This window comes from Pituophis catenifer, unplaced genomic scaffold, assembly GCF_029215685.1.
Source record: "Pituophis catenifer annectens isolate HBS135680 unplaced genomic scaffold, rPitCat1.0.hap2 SCAF_20, whole genome shotgun sequence".
Lineage (NCBI taxonomy): Eukaryota > Metazoa > Chordata > Lepidosauria > Squamata > Colubridae > Pituophis > Pituophis catenifer.
This window is the reverse complement of record NW_027256900.1, coordinates 945,351-957,664: the sequence shown is the minus strand read 5'-3', so window position 1 is coordinate 957,664 and position 12,314 is coordinate 945,351. Positions and strand designations below refer to the sequence as shown.

At 48.4% G+C, this 12,314-nt stretch overlaps 1 protein-coding gene across 1 annotated transcript in view; it reads left to right on the top strand.

Annotated features, from left to right (window-relative positions):
- Positions 1–12,314, top strand: part of LOC139326256 (vomeronasal type-2 receptor 26-like) — a gene marked incomplete at its 5' end in the record, with an annotated part of 38,403 nt that overhangs the window by 3,482 nt on the left and 22,607 nt on the right. The window contains 2 exons of the mRNA XM_070956413.1: positions 1,811–1,823; positions 3,875–4,027. Of these exons, the coding sequence (XP_070812514.1) occupies positions 1,811–1,823; positions 3,875–4,027 (166 nt within the window). The remainder of the gene's footprint in view (positions 1–1,810; positions 1,824–3,874; positions 4,028–12,314) is intronic.

The window sequence follows — 12,314 nt, the reverse complement described above, 5'->3', positions numbered from 1 at the left end:
CCCAAAGAAACAGAGAAACCCTCTGTGTCCCAGGGCTGGGAGGGGGTTCGATGCCCCCACTGATGCCTCCACAGGCTGTGAAAAAAGGGAGGGAGTGAAATTGGAAGGGATGACTAAAAAAAAACTCTTCGTCCTTGTGAGAAGAGAAATTCCTGTATCTGCAGAAGGCTGTGACAGAATCCATGCAAACAGAAGCAGGAAAGCCAGTTTTTATTTTTGTTAGATTTTTCCCCAGTGTTTTATTAGTTTTTCAAATAACTAAAGGAGGTGAACAAGTCCAACTCTTCTTCCTCTTCCTCTTTTCCCCACAACAATCACCCTGTGAGGTGGGCTTGTCTGAAAGGGAGTGTCTGTCCTGAGGTCAGCAAACAGGCTTTCAGGGCTAAGGCAGGACTTGAACTCAGGATCTCTCGCTTCCTAGCCTGATGCCTTAACCATTGTCACTGTTAAGGCAGGGCAGATTTTGGGCAAAGGCCCTGCTGGTCACCACTGCTGCCTCATCTTCCAGCAGGAGCCGTGAGTCCAGCAGGACCCTCCAACCCCTCCCACCCCCAGGTCTTTCTGGGGTAGAGCAGCCCCATCCGAGAGCAAAGGGGAGAAACTCCTGGACACAGAGACCCCCCCACCCCATCACAGCCCCTCCCTCTTGCCAGGGTTCAGCTAAGACTCACTGCCTGCAGGGGGCAGCATAGAGTCTGGCCCTGAAGTCCTAGCCGGGCCCTGGGAATTGAAATCGGGGCTTCCTGGTGATTGGCTCAAAGCCCCCAGCCACCTTTGATGCCTAAGGCGGGACTAGAACTCAGAGTCACTTACTGATTGGCTCAAAGTCACTAAAGCCCCACCTTTTCTTGATAGCAAGATAGGTTGGCCACTGCCTTCTCCTCAACCTACCCCTGGCATTTCCTGGTGGTCTCCCAGCCCTGCTTAAGCTTTTCCAAATCAGACTGCTGCTGCATCCTGCAGGTTGTCCTCCACTTACAACCAGAATTGGGACCAGAAATGGCATTGCTAAGCTAGGCGGTCGTTAAGTGAGTTGTGCTGAATTGTACCATGTTTATTGCCACCGTTGTTAAGCGAATCACTGGGGTTGTTGAGTGAATCCTGCAGTCATGAAACAAATGCCGTTTCGCCCACTGATTTTCCTGGTCATAAATCCATGTTGATTGCCAGGCACCCAAATAGTGACCTTGTGTCCAAGGGGTTGCTGCACCAGTCGTAAATGCGAGGACCCATCATAGATGGCTTTTTTCAATGGCCGTGGAACTTGGAACTGTCGCCAAATGAATGGATATAAATCGGGGACTCCCTGTAGGATACTTGGTTAGGGACTGAACCAGCGGTGAAATGTAAAATTAGTTACTACCAGTTCTGTGGGCGTGGCTTGGTGGGGGGGGGGGTAATGTGACTGGGTGGGCGTGGCCAACTTTTTTTTTTTTTAACTTTTAAAAGCATTTTTTTTTCAGCTGAAGAGGTTGTAGAAAAAATGCTTTTAAAAGTAAAAAAAAAACAAAACACCACTTCCTGTTTGCTGCTGGCCGCCGCCAGACGTTCCTTTGGGATCGTCAGCTTCCACTGCCTGTCAGAGCCGCCTTCACAACGGAACGGCGGCTCGAAAAAACACAGACCATGAGGAAACGGAGATAGAGCCGGCAGGGGTGGGTAGAACTCTCTGCAGAGTCCCAAAAGTTTTTCTTTTTCTTTTGGGACGGAGCGGATGAGATGCCCCATATCCCCAGCCGTCGCTCCGGGCTTTGGGAGACCTCTGCGAATGCAGAGCCAGGCGTCAAGAGCAAGCCTGTGAATTTAACAGATTACTTAAAGAAAATGTGAGCTGGATCTGTAATACTGAACCGCAAGTATTTTACTTATCTTTTAAAAAAATTACTTAAGAGAAAAGAGGAAAGGAAAGGGGGGGAAAAAAGCCTTTTAAAATGGCGCTTGCAGCAGCTGGAGAAGAGGCAGAAAGGAAAAGTCCTTCCGTTTTCTATTATTACAATGTAGCGGAATAAATACCACTGGCTACATTTGTAGACAAAACTTCGCTCCTGTGTTTTTCTTTCTTTTTTTTCCTGGAGACTTGATATTGTTGTTGACTGGAAAGAAGTCTTTTTTCTTGTTTTTTTTTTTTTTTTTTTTAACAAAGCCTGCCTGGGCGGAAACATGGCACTGAGACTCATAAAGTCAGATAAACAAGAAGGGGGGGGGGATTCCCCTACCAACAATTTAAAGGAACAAGTTTTAACTCTTCAGTCTCAGAAACCTGATTTTAATATAATAGAATTTCTCTTAGAGGAGATTGAAAGAAGGGATGAGATTGTGAATCAGCATCTTGAAAAATTTAAGCAGGAAATTAAAGAATTGGTAAAATCTAAGTTTGATTTTTTGGAGCGAAAAATTTTAAAAGTGGTTAATGGTTTTTCAGAATTTATGATACAGTTGGATACAAATACTAATTTACTAGAGTCTAAAATGGATGAAATTCAAGATAAATTGGACAATAGAATTCAAAAAATTGAAAATGATTTGATAAACACTCAGGATAATAGCTCAGAAGAAAAACCTAAAATGGATGCTGACCAAAAGTCTGGTAATGTAGAAAATCTGCAACAGAGGATTGAAAAAGAGGTTCTAATGGTACAATATAATTTTACAGAATATGCGATAAGACTGAGAGGTTTGCAGGAAAATAATAGAGATGATTTAAGGAAAATATCTTCTGAAATTCTAGCTGGGATTTTAAAGGTTCAACCTGAGGAAGTGTTTTGTAGGATTGACAGAGTTTTCAGAATAAATTCCTGGATTGCTAAGCAAAGGCAACTGCCTAGAGATGTGGTGATTTATTTTACGGACAAGGAAATTAGGAATAATATTGTGCAAAATTCCTTCAATTCTAATTTGCAATTGTATGGAAGAAAGATATGGTGTTGTGGCCCCGCCCTCTGAGCCTGTCCCATCGGAGGAAGAAAGCTCCGAGCATGAGGAAGAGGAGTCAGCCAGGCCTCCCTCTCCAGGCCCCTCCCCTCTGGCATTGTCTCAAGTGCCGGCCGAGGGAGAGGAGACAGCTGATTCGAGTCAAAGTGATAATGACACATCATTCCTGGACGCACGCCTCCGAAGGCGTGATAAACGTTTGCAGCAGCTTGGGAGGCGTGCTAGGGATTAGAACTGAGTCACTGGACCACACCCCAGAGACCACACCCCAGAGACTATATAATAGAGAGTGGTGGTCAAGGATCTTTTGTGACGAACAAAGCAAAACCTTGGAGTCACTAAAGCCTCGTCCGGAACTGCTGGGAGAAATATTATTTCTGTTTGGACTTTCTTGAACGTTCGTATCTTATCTGTCTGTTTGTGAAAATAAAGTAACTTGGCAGACGGTGTGTTTATCGCTGCCAAGTCGGAGATAAGAACTGAGTGCGTTCCAAAGTGTTTCCTTAACCCTCGACTGGCTGTGTGTGTGTGTGTGGGGACGGGGACAGATCATCTTGTTCGTCACCACATACTCCATCGTTAACCCACGATGGACCAACAGCTGCAGCAGCAGATACAGCAGATGCTGGAGGCCAATCAGCTTCTGCAACAGCAAGTAGCACAGCTAACTGCCCAACTTGCTTTGGGAAATGCTCCTGCAGCTCCACCTCCTCCCCCTCCCCGTCCGAGATGCCCAGTGAATGTGCCAGATAGGTTTTCTGGGCAGCAGGAGATGTTTCCGGCCTTCTTGGGACAATGCCAACTGTTTATGGCAATGAGGCCGGAGGATTTTCCGGATGACCGGGCTCGGGTGGCATTTGTTATCAGCTCCCTCTCGGGCACTGCCGCCCGATGGGCCACGCCCCTGTTGTTGCAAGATAGCCCCTTGCTCCTGGACTTTCAGGGCTTTTTACAACACCTGCGCACCATGTTTGAGGACCCCCTCCGGGTGCAGACGGCAGCGAGGCGCATCAAGAACCTCCGCCAAAGCAAGCGCCCCCTGCAGGACTATATTGCAGAGTTCCGACTGCTAGGCCAGGATTCGGCTTGGAATGAGGTGGCGCTGATGGACGCCTTCCAGGACGGCCTTTCCGACGAGATGCAGGACGAGCTGGTTCGTGTGGAGGCGCCACCGACCCTCGACGCGCTGGTGACCCAATGCCTGCGCATCGACGCCCGCTTGCAACGGCGACGGCCCCGTCGGGCTCTTCCGGAACCATCGACAGCGTCGGCACCCCCGCGTTTCGCACCGACAGCGCTCAGGACCGCACAGCGTTTTGTGGCGACGGCTGAGGAGCCTATGGAGCTCGGAGCAGCCAGACCTCAACTGACGGCCCAGGAGCGGATGCGGAGACGTCAAGGGGGGTTGTGCCTCTATTGCGGCGAGGCGGGACATTTTGCCGCCTCGTGTCCCCGGAAGCGGAGTGGACCGCTCAAGCCTGTTCCGGAGTCTCGGCATGACCTGCCGGGAAACGGGCCAGGCCTGGCCTAGGGGAAACTCTGGGTCAGGCACGTGACCATGCCCCGCCGGAGTCGGCGGCTGTGGACTGTGAGCCCCCTCGGCACCTGATTTTGAACACCCGGGTGTTGTTGGCTAACCGGTCGGAGGGGCTCCAAGCGCACGCGCTGGTGGACTCGGGGGCCACCACGAACTTTATGGACCAGGCCTTTGTGGCCCATTACAAAGTCCCCTTGGTTCCAGTGAACCCTCCGTTGAGGGTTGAAACTATAGATGTGCGGGAACTCGTGGCGGGGCCCATCAAAACCGCTACCCAGCCTTTGCGCCTCGCCATTGGAAACCACGAGGAGGCGATCCAGTTTTACGTAACGGCGGATCTGCACTTTCCCTTTGTTAGGGTGTGTGTAAAAAGTATTTGTTGCTTGTGCAACGAGCAGAGCAGAAACACACAGGGAAGGAGATAAACGTCCAGCTCGTGTGAGAATAATACTTTTATAGATAACAAACAGTCTCGGTGTAAGCAAAACAGTCCAAGGTCATAAACAGTAATATCAGTCCAGTAAGTATCTTCCCTTACCAAAGCAAACAGACTTTAGTAACTCTTGGTATACAGTACCATATAATAGACTCAGTAAGCAACAGGATACAATCAGGTATCAATCCGGAAGAAGCAGGAAGAACCAGGAAGAACGAACGCTTCTCTGTGCTGCTTATTTATGCACTGTAGCCTAATTACAGGGTTCAGCAAACCCTGATTACGTGGCTCAGTTGTTTCTTAAAGAAACAGATATTGCCTGACCAACAAGTTAGAAGTACGCTGCAAGCTGAACCTAACATTCTCCCCATTGGGCAGGACAATATACACAATAGACAAAAATACACATCCAAATCATACATTGTACAGTGGTATCAGTTACATTTCAGATTCTTAATCCAAATCTTTCACAACAATTGGTGTGTTTAATGGCACCTTGCGCTTTAGTAAAGTTATCGGCAATATTGTCCTCTGATGCGCAATATTCCAATGTAATCATGTTATCCTTAACACATTGCCGAACATTCAGATAACGTATATCAGTGTATTTAGTCCTTGTCTTTACAGCAAGATTCGTTGCCATTTTAATGGCTGCCTGGTTATCCTCATAAACCATAATAGGATAATCCATTTTGAATCCAATATCTTCCATCAACTGTTTATAATAAATCAGTTCAGTACATGTAAGTGATAGACAAGAAAACTCCGCTTCCATGGTAGACAAACTTATGTGTTTCTGGCGAATTGATTTCCATCCAATCAGGCAGTTATCCAACATGATTGCTATTCCAGACGTAGATTTTCTGGCAAAACTGGCATCAGCATATGCCTTTAATATCATATTGGCATTTGGTTCTAAATACATAGCAAAATGCAATGTTCTTTTAAGATACCTAAGAACACGTTTAGCAGCCTGCCAATGCCTATCAGTAGGCTCTGAACTATATTGTGCTAGTTGATTAACACTAAAAGCTATATCAGGCCGTGTCCAGTTGCTCAAATACGACAAACTGCCTATTAATGATTGATACAGTTCTTTACTGAACTGTGGACTCTGCAAACTCTCCTGCTGGAATTCTTGTGCCATAGGAGTCTTGGCAGGTTTACATAATTCCATCCCATATTTTTTCAACAATTTGCAGATCTTATTAGATTGTGAAATTTTAAATCCTCTAGATGTTTTTAGGATATCCAGCCCTAGATAATGCCGTATATGTCCTAGATTTCTAAGTTTAAATTTTGTTTGCAACTGACCGATAATCTCTCTGGCCTCAGCGTCAGTTCTGGTAATTATGGCAATGTCGTCTGTAAAGAGTAACAAGAATGAAACACATCCATCCTGTTCTTTTTTAAACAGACATTTATCTGCTACGCCCTCATAGAACCCAATGTTATGTAATTCCTGCACTATACATTGGTTCCACTCGTAACCTGATTGCCTTAAACCATATAGGCTTTTTTGTAACCTCCAACACTCAGTTCTATCCTGTGTATCATAACCAGGAGGTTTCTTCATATATATTATATGCCTCAACGGAGCGTTCAAGTAAGCTGTCTCAACATCTAAATGAGTAATAGAGCATTTATTTCTAGCTGCCCAAACAAGCATCGTTCTCAAAGTGCTCGCTCGTAAACTTGGAGCAAAAACCTCATCATAGTCTCTATCTGTCTGTGAGAACCCTTGTGCAACAAGCCGAGCTTTATGGGTTACTACCCCATCTACACTTTTCTTTACCTTGTAGACCCACCTACAGCCTATAAGTTTCTCATTTGGTGGTATTCTTACAACTTCATAGACACCAAGCCTCTTCAAAGAATCAATTTCTCTATCCATTGCCTCTTGCCAGGCTTTTTGCTCCTTTTCTGGATATAATTTTATATCATGATAACTGGATGGTTCGATATCTACTTGGCAAACCACTGTGGCTTTATAGCGATCTGGTGGATGCCGGTCCCTGGAAGATCGTCTAGGCATAACAGGACTAACATCAGGTATATTGGGTTCATCCTCCCCTAACCCTGATTCCTGTTCCTGTTCTTCAACCTTAATAGATGGTTTATCATCCATCTCAGATGAACTATCATCAGGAATATGGTCTATCCTAACATCAACATCTGTAAAACCATAGTCTGCTTTTTCTAACCTGTCCCAGCCTTCATGTTCTAGGAATTTAGCACTAGCGCTACACAAAACTTTTGTTGTTCCTTTTTCCCAGAACCTATAGGACCTATGGTTAGCCTCATAGCCAACAAGAATCATTTTCTTTGCTCTCTGTTGGTCCTTCCTTCTCTGACTAACTGGTATATGCACCCAGGCTGGTGCACCAAAAGTATGTATATAACTTAAATCAGGCTTCCTGCCGTGCCATAAAGTAAAAGGTATTTTTCCTGTAGAGGAGTGCACCACATTATTTAAAATATGATTGGCACATAGTATTGCTTCTCCCCATAATTTATCAGGTAAACAAGCATCAGCCAGCATAGTCCTAGTCATAGCTTGTAGGGTCTGGCCTCTTCTTTCAATATATGCATTATGTTCTGGCCGAAAAGGGGCAGAACGTTTATGCTGTATCCCAGCATCCTTCAAAAACTTAGCCAACTGATGGTTAGTAAACTCAGTTCCATTGTCAGTAACAATGCATTTCACCTTAAACCTCTGCTTCCTTTCAACAAAACGAAGCCAATTTGTGATACATTGGAACGTATCACTTTTGGACTTCATAAGGTAGCAAAAACCATATCTGGTAAAGTGATCAACTATACTTAAAATATAGCATGCTCCCCCTAAACTGGGTTTCTTTGGCCCTATTAAGTCTAAAAAGACTACCTCCAAAGGTTTAGTTGTTTTAAACCCATTGCAGCGGTTTGCAGGTGTAACTTTACTTTTATGCTGGTTACAAGTATTACAGTTCAGGTATTTGCTGCAAGCCCTTAACTCAATGCCTTTAGACTGCTTAACAGTCAAATTCAACAACCTGAAATTCAGATGACCAAGCCTTCTATGTAGTAAATGTACGCATTCATCATGAGGCTTTACATTTCCACATTTAGCTTTTGACTGAACTAACAGTAATGACTTATCCCTAATAATGAATAAGTCGTTTTCTAATTCTGCAGTAACTACAGTGCCTTCACATTCAAGCAAACATTTGTTGTTTTTAAAAGTTACTGTAAACCCAGAATGTAGTAATGACTTTACAGATAAAAGGTTATATTTCAAACTAGGGATATAAAGCATGGGTAAAGGGTGCTTACTAATAGAACATTGAACAAGTCCCTCCCCAGCTACAGTCACATTCCAGCCATTAGCTAATTTGACCTTTTTAGTACTTTTCTTCATGTTTAGAAACAGTTTTCTGTTTTTTGTTATTGATTGAGAGGCACCGCTATCAATCACCCACCAATCATCTCTTATATTATTAGATGAACTGGTTGCTAAATTATACCCTTTCCTGGGTTTAGCAGAGCTTCTAGCAGACACTTTCTTATTATTACAATATTTTGCAATGTGCCCCTTAGCCCCACATGCATAACAGCGTTTAACAATATTGACATTCTCATATACAGCTTCCACATTTGGTTGCTGTTGCATCCTTAACTGGTCTCGTTCTTGCCTACGTTTGGCCTCATCCAGTAACCTACCAGTTATACTGGCCAATGTTAGTTCATCTCTAGACAATACTTCTAATGATGAAACAAAAGAGTCATAACTGTCATCCAACGATGAAAGAATAATATAAACTTGCTGCAGTTCAGTAAACACAAGGTCTTTCTCATGTAGCTCCTGGAAAAGCCCTGTCATGGAGTCCAGGTGAGCCATCATGTCTCCTCCTTTCTGAAGATGTAAGCGAAATAGTTTCCGTGTCAGGTAGATATGGACACCCACAGAGTCACGAACGTAGAGCTTCTTTAGCTTTGTCCAACACCTCGCAGCAGACTCTTCGCCCCGGAAATGGACAAGTTGCTGGTCTCCCAGTGTCAGGCCAATGATGCATAAAGCACGCTCGTTGTCCCTGTGAAACTTCGCTATCTTTTTAGCATCTTCTTCGTCAGCAGCATTCAATGCAGTTATGTCCGGTGGATTATTAACCATGTCCCACAGTCCTTCTTTTCGCAAAAGTAGACAGCATTTTGTGGACCAGGTAACATAGTTTGTACCATCCAACCGGGTTATAGTAGAATAACTTGTACCTTGCTCAAAAGCCATCATCTTGACTACTACACCCACTGCCTGCACTTCTCACTTCCACAAAAACAAATTAAAGAGCCCTGGAACGTTCTGGGCCCATAACCAATGTTAGGGTGTGTGTAAAAAGTATTTGTTGCTTGTGCAACGAGCAGAGCAGAAACACACAGGGAAGGAGATAAACGTCCAGCTCGTGTGAGAATAATACTTTTATAGATAACAAACAGTCTCGGTGTAAGCAAAACAGTCCAAGGTCATAAACAGTAATATCAGTCCAGTAAGTATCTTCCCTTACCAAAGCAAACAGACTTTAGTAACTCTTGGTATACAGTACCATATAATAGACTCAGTAAGCAACAGGATACAATCAGGTATCAATCCGGAAGAAGCAGGAAGAACCAGGAAGAACGAACGCTTCTCTGTGCTGCTTATTTATGCACTGTAGCCTAATTACAGGGTTCAGCAAACCCTGATTACGTGGCTCAGTTGTTTCTTAAAGAAACAGATATTGCCTGACCAACAAGTTAGAAGTACGCTGCAAGCTGAACCTAACACCCTTGGTCCTGGGGATGGCCTGGCTTCGGGCGCACGACCCTCAGGTGGCGTGGTCGAGAAACGCCATCTCGTTCCTGAGCCTGCAGTGTGTCGACCACCTTCGCCACACCTGCGCCGGCCAGGACGTCTCTGCCCCAAACGTCTCCTTGCCTCCGGAGCTGACGCCCTTCGCCGACGTGTTCAGCGAGAAGGAGGCGGACCGCTTGCCCCCGCACCGACCCTACGACTGTGCGGTGGACCTAATGCCCAACGCGCCCCTGCCATCGGGACGACCTCCCCGCTCTCGGCCCCGGTCCTCTTCATTAAAAAGAAGACGGGGGACTTGCGCCTGTGTTGCGACTACCGGCGCTTGAACGCCATCACAGTGCGAAATCGCTACCCCCCTGCCGCTGATCCCGGAGCTGATGGAGAGGTTGCGGGAGGCCTCGATCTTCACTAAGCTCGATCTCCGAGGGGCTTACAACCTGGTGCGCGTGAGAGAGGGGGACGAGTGGAAGACGGCGTTCGGCACGCGGTACGGACACTTCGAGTATACCGTCATGCCGTTCGGGTTGACCAACGCCCCCGCGGTCTTCCAGCACTTGATGAACGATGTGTTCCGGGACATGCTGGATCGGTTCGTGGTGATCTACTTGGATGACATTTTGATCTATTCCCGGACCCCGGAAAGTCACCTCCAGCATGTCCGCCAGGTCCTGCAGCGCCTGCGGGAGCACCAGCTCTATGCGAAGTTGGAGAAATGCTACTTCTTCCAGACTTCCATAGAGTTCCTCGGGCACATCATCACCCCCGAGGGCATCGCGATGGACCCGCACAAGGTGGAGGCCTTGCGCAGTTGGGAACCCCCGCGTCGGGTGAAGGACGTCCAGCGTCTGTTGGGATTCGCCAACTACTATCGGACCTTCATCCCGGGCTTCGCCACCCTGACCTTGCCGTTGACCCAGCTCCTTCGGAAGAAGGTCCCGTTCCAGTGGGGGCCCCCGCAGCAGCAGGCCTTCGAGGTCCTCAAGCAGGCCTTCCTCACGGAGCCAGTCCTGAGGCACCCCAATCCACACCGTCCGTTCGTGGTGGAGACGGACGCGTCCAATGTGGCGATTGGGGCGGTGCTGCTACAGGCTCCGGTGGATGGCGGCACTCTTTTTCCCTGCGCATACTACTCCCGGAAACTCAACCCTTCCGAGCGCAACTACACCATCTGGGAAAAGGAGTTGCTGGCCATCAAGGCCGCGTTCGAGGCTTGGCGACATCACCTCGAGGGGGCCCGACACCAGGTGGAGGTGCGGACGGACCATCGGAACCTGGAGCACCTCACCACGGCACGGAAGTTGAACCAGCGGCAGATCCGGTGGTCGTTGTTTTTCGCCCGGTTCAACTTCCACGTCACCTACATTCCGAGCAACCTCAACCAGAGGGCGGACGCGCTATCCCGTAAGCCGGAATACTTTTGCCCCAAGGACTCCCTTCCCCCCCGGACGGTGCTGCCAGCGGACTCCTTGGCCGCGGTCCAGGAACCGGTGGACCTGCGGGCTCAGGTGCTGGAAGCGCAGCGACGGGACGACTGGTCGCAGCAGCGGAGAGCGGACGTCGGCCCCGCGTCCCCATGGACCGTGGAGGAGGGCTTGCTCAGACATCGGGGTCGGCTGTATGTGCCCACGAGTCCGCTCCGAGCCCTCGTCATGAACCAGTGTCATGACAACCCCGCGGCGGGGCACTTCGGCTTCTTTAAGACTTTGAACCTGGTGACACGGACTTTTTGGTGGCCTCGGGTACGGCACGACGTGCACGCCTACGTGACGTCCTGTGTGACGTGCCGACAGGCCAAAGCCGCGTCCGGCCCCCCTCCTGGACTCCTCCAGCCGCTGCCGACACCGGAGAGACCGTGGGGAGCCATCTCCATGGACTTCCTGACAGACCTGTCCCTGTCCGCTACGTACACGACCGTCCTCGTGGTGGTGGATGCACTCACGAAGATGGCACATTTCATCCCGTGCCGCGGCCTGCCCTCGGCCCGCACCACGGCTCGCCTGTTCCTGCAACATATCTTCCGCCTCCACGGCCTGCTGGACCGGGTGGTTTCGGACCGCGGGGCCCAGTTCACGACCCGCTTCTGGAAAAGCCTGATGGCCGCGCTGGAGGTGCAGGTGTGCCTGTCGTCGTCGCACCATCCGGAGACTGACGGGGGCACGGAGAAGGTCATCGGCATACTGGAGCAGTACCTCCGCTGTTTTGTCAACCAGCAGCAGGACAACTGGGCCGAGTACCTTCCCCTGGCGGAGTTCGCCTTTAATAACTCCCAACACACCTCCACCCAGATGACCCTGTTCCATGCCAACGTCGGATACCATCCACGGCTTTTCCCGTTGACCATCATGGACTCCCCTGTTCCCGAGACCCGGGACTTCCTCTCAGAGCTGCAGGCGGTGCAGCAACTGGTGCGGCGGCAGCTGATCCGGGCGAAAGAGGATTATAAACGGTTCACCGATCGCGCCCGCCGGGCGACGCCACCGCTGGAAGTAGGAGATCGGGTGTGGTTGTCCACAAAACACCTCCCCACGGACCGGCCGGTACGGAAACTGGCCCAACGCTTTATCGGTCCCTTCCCTATCGAG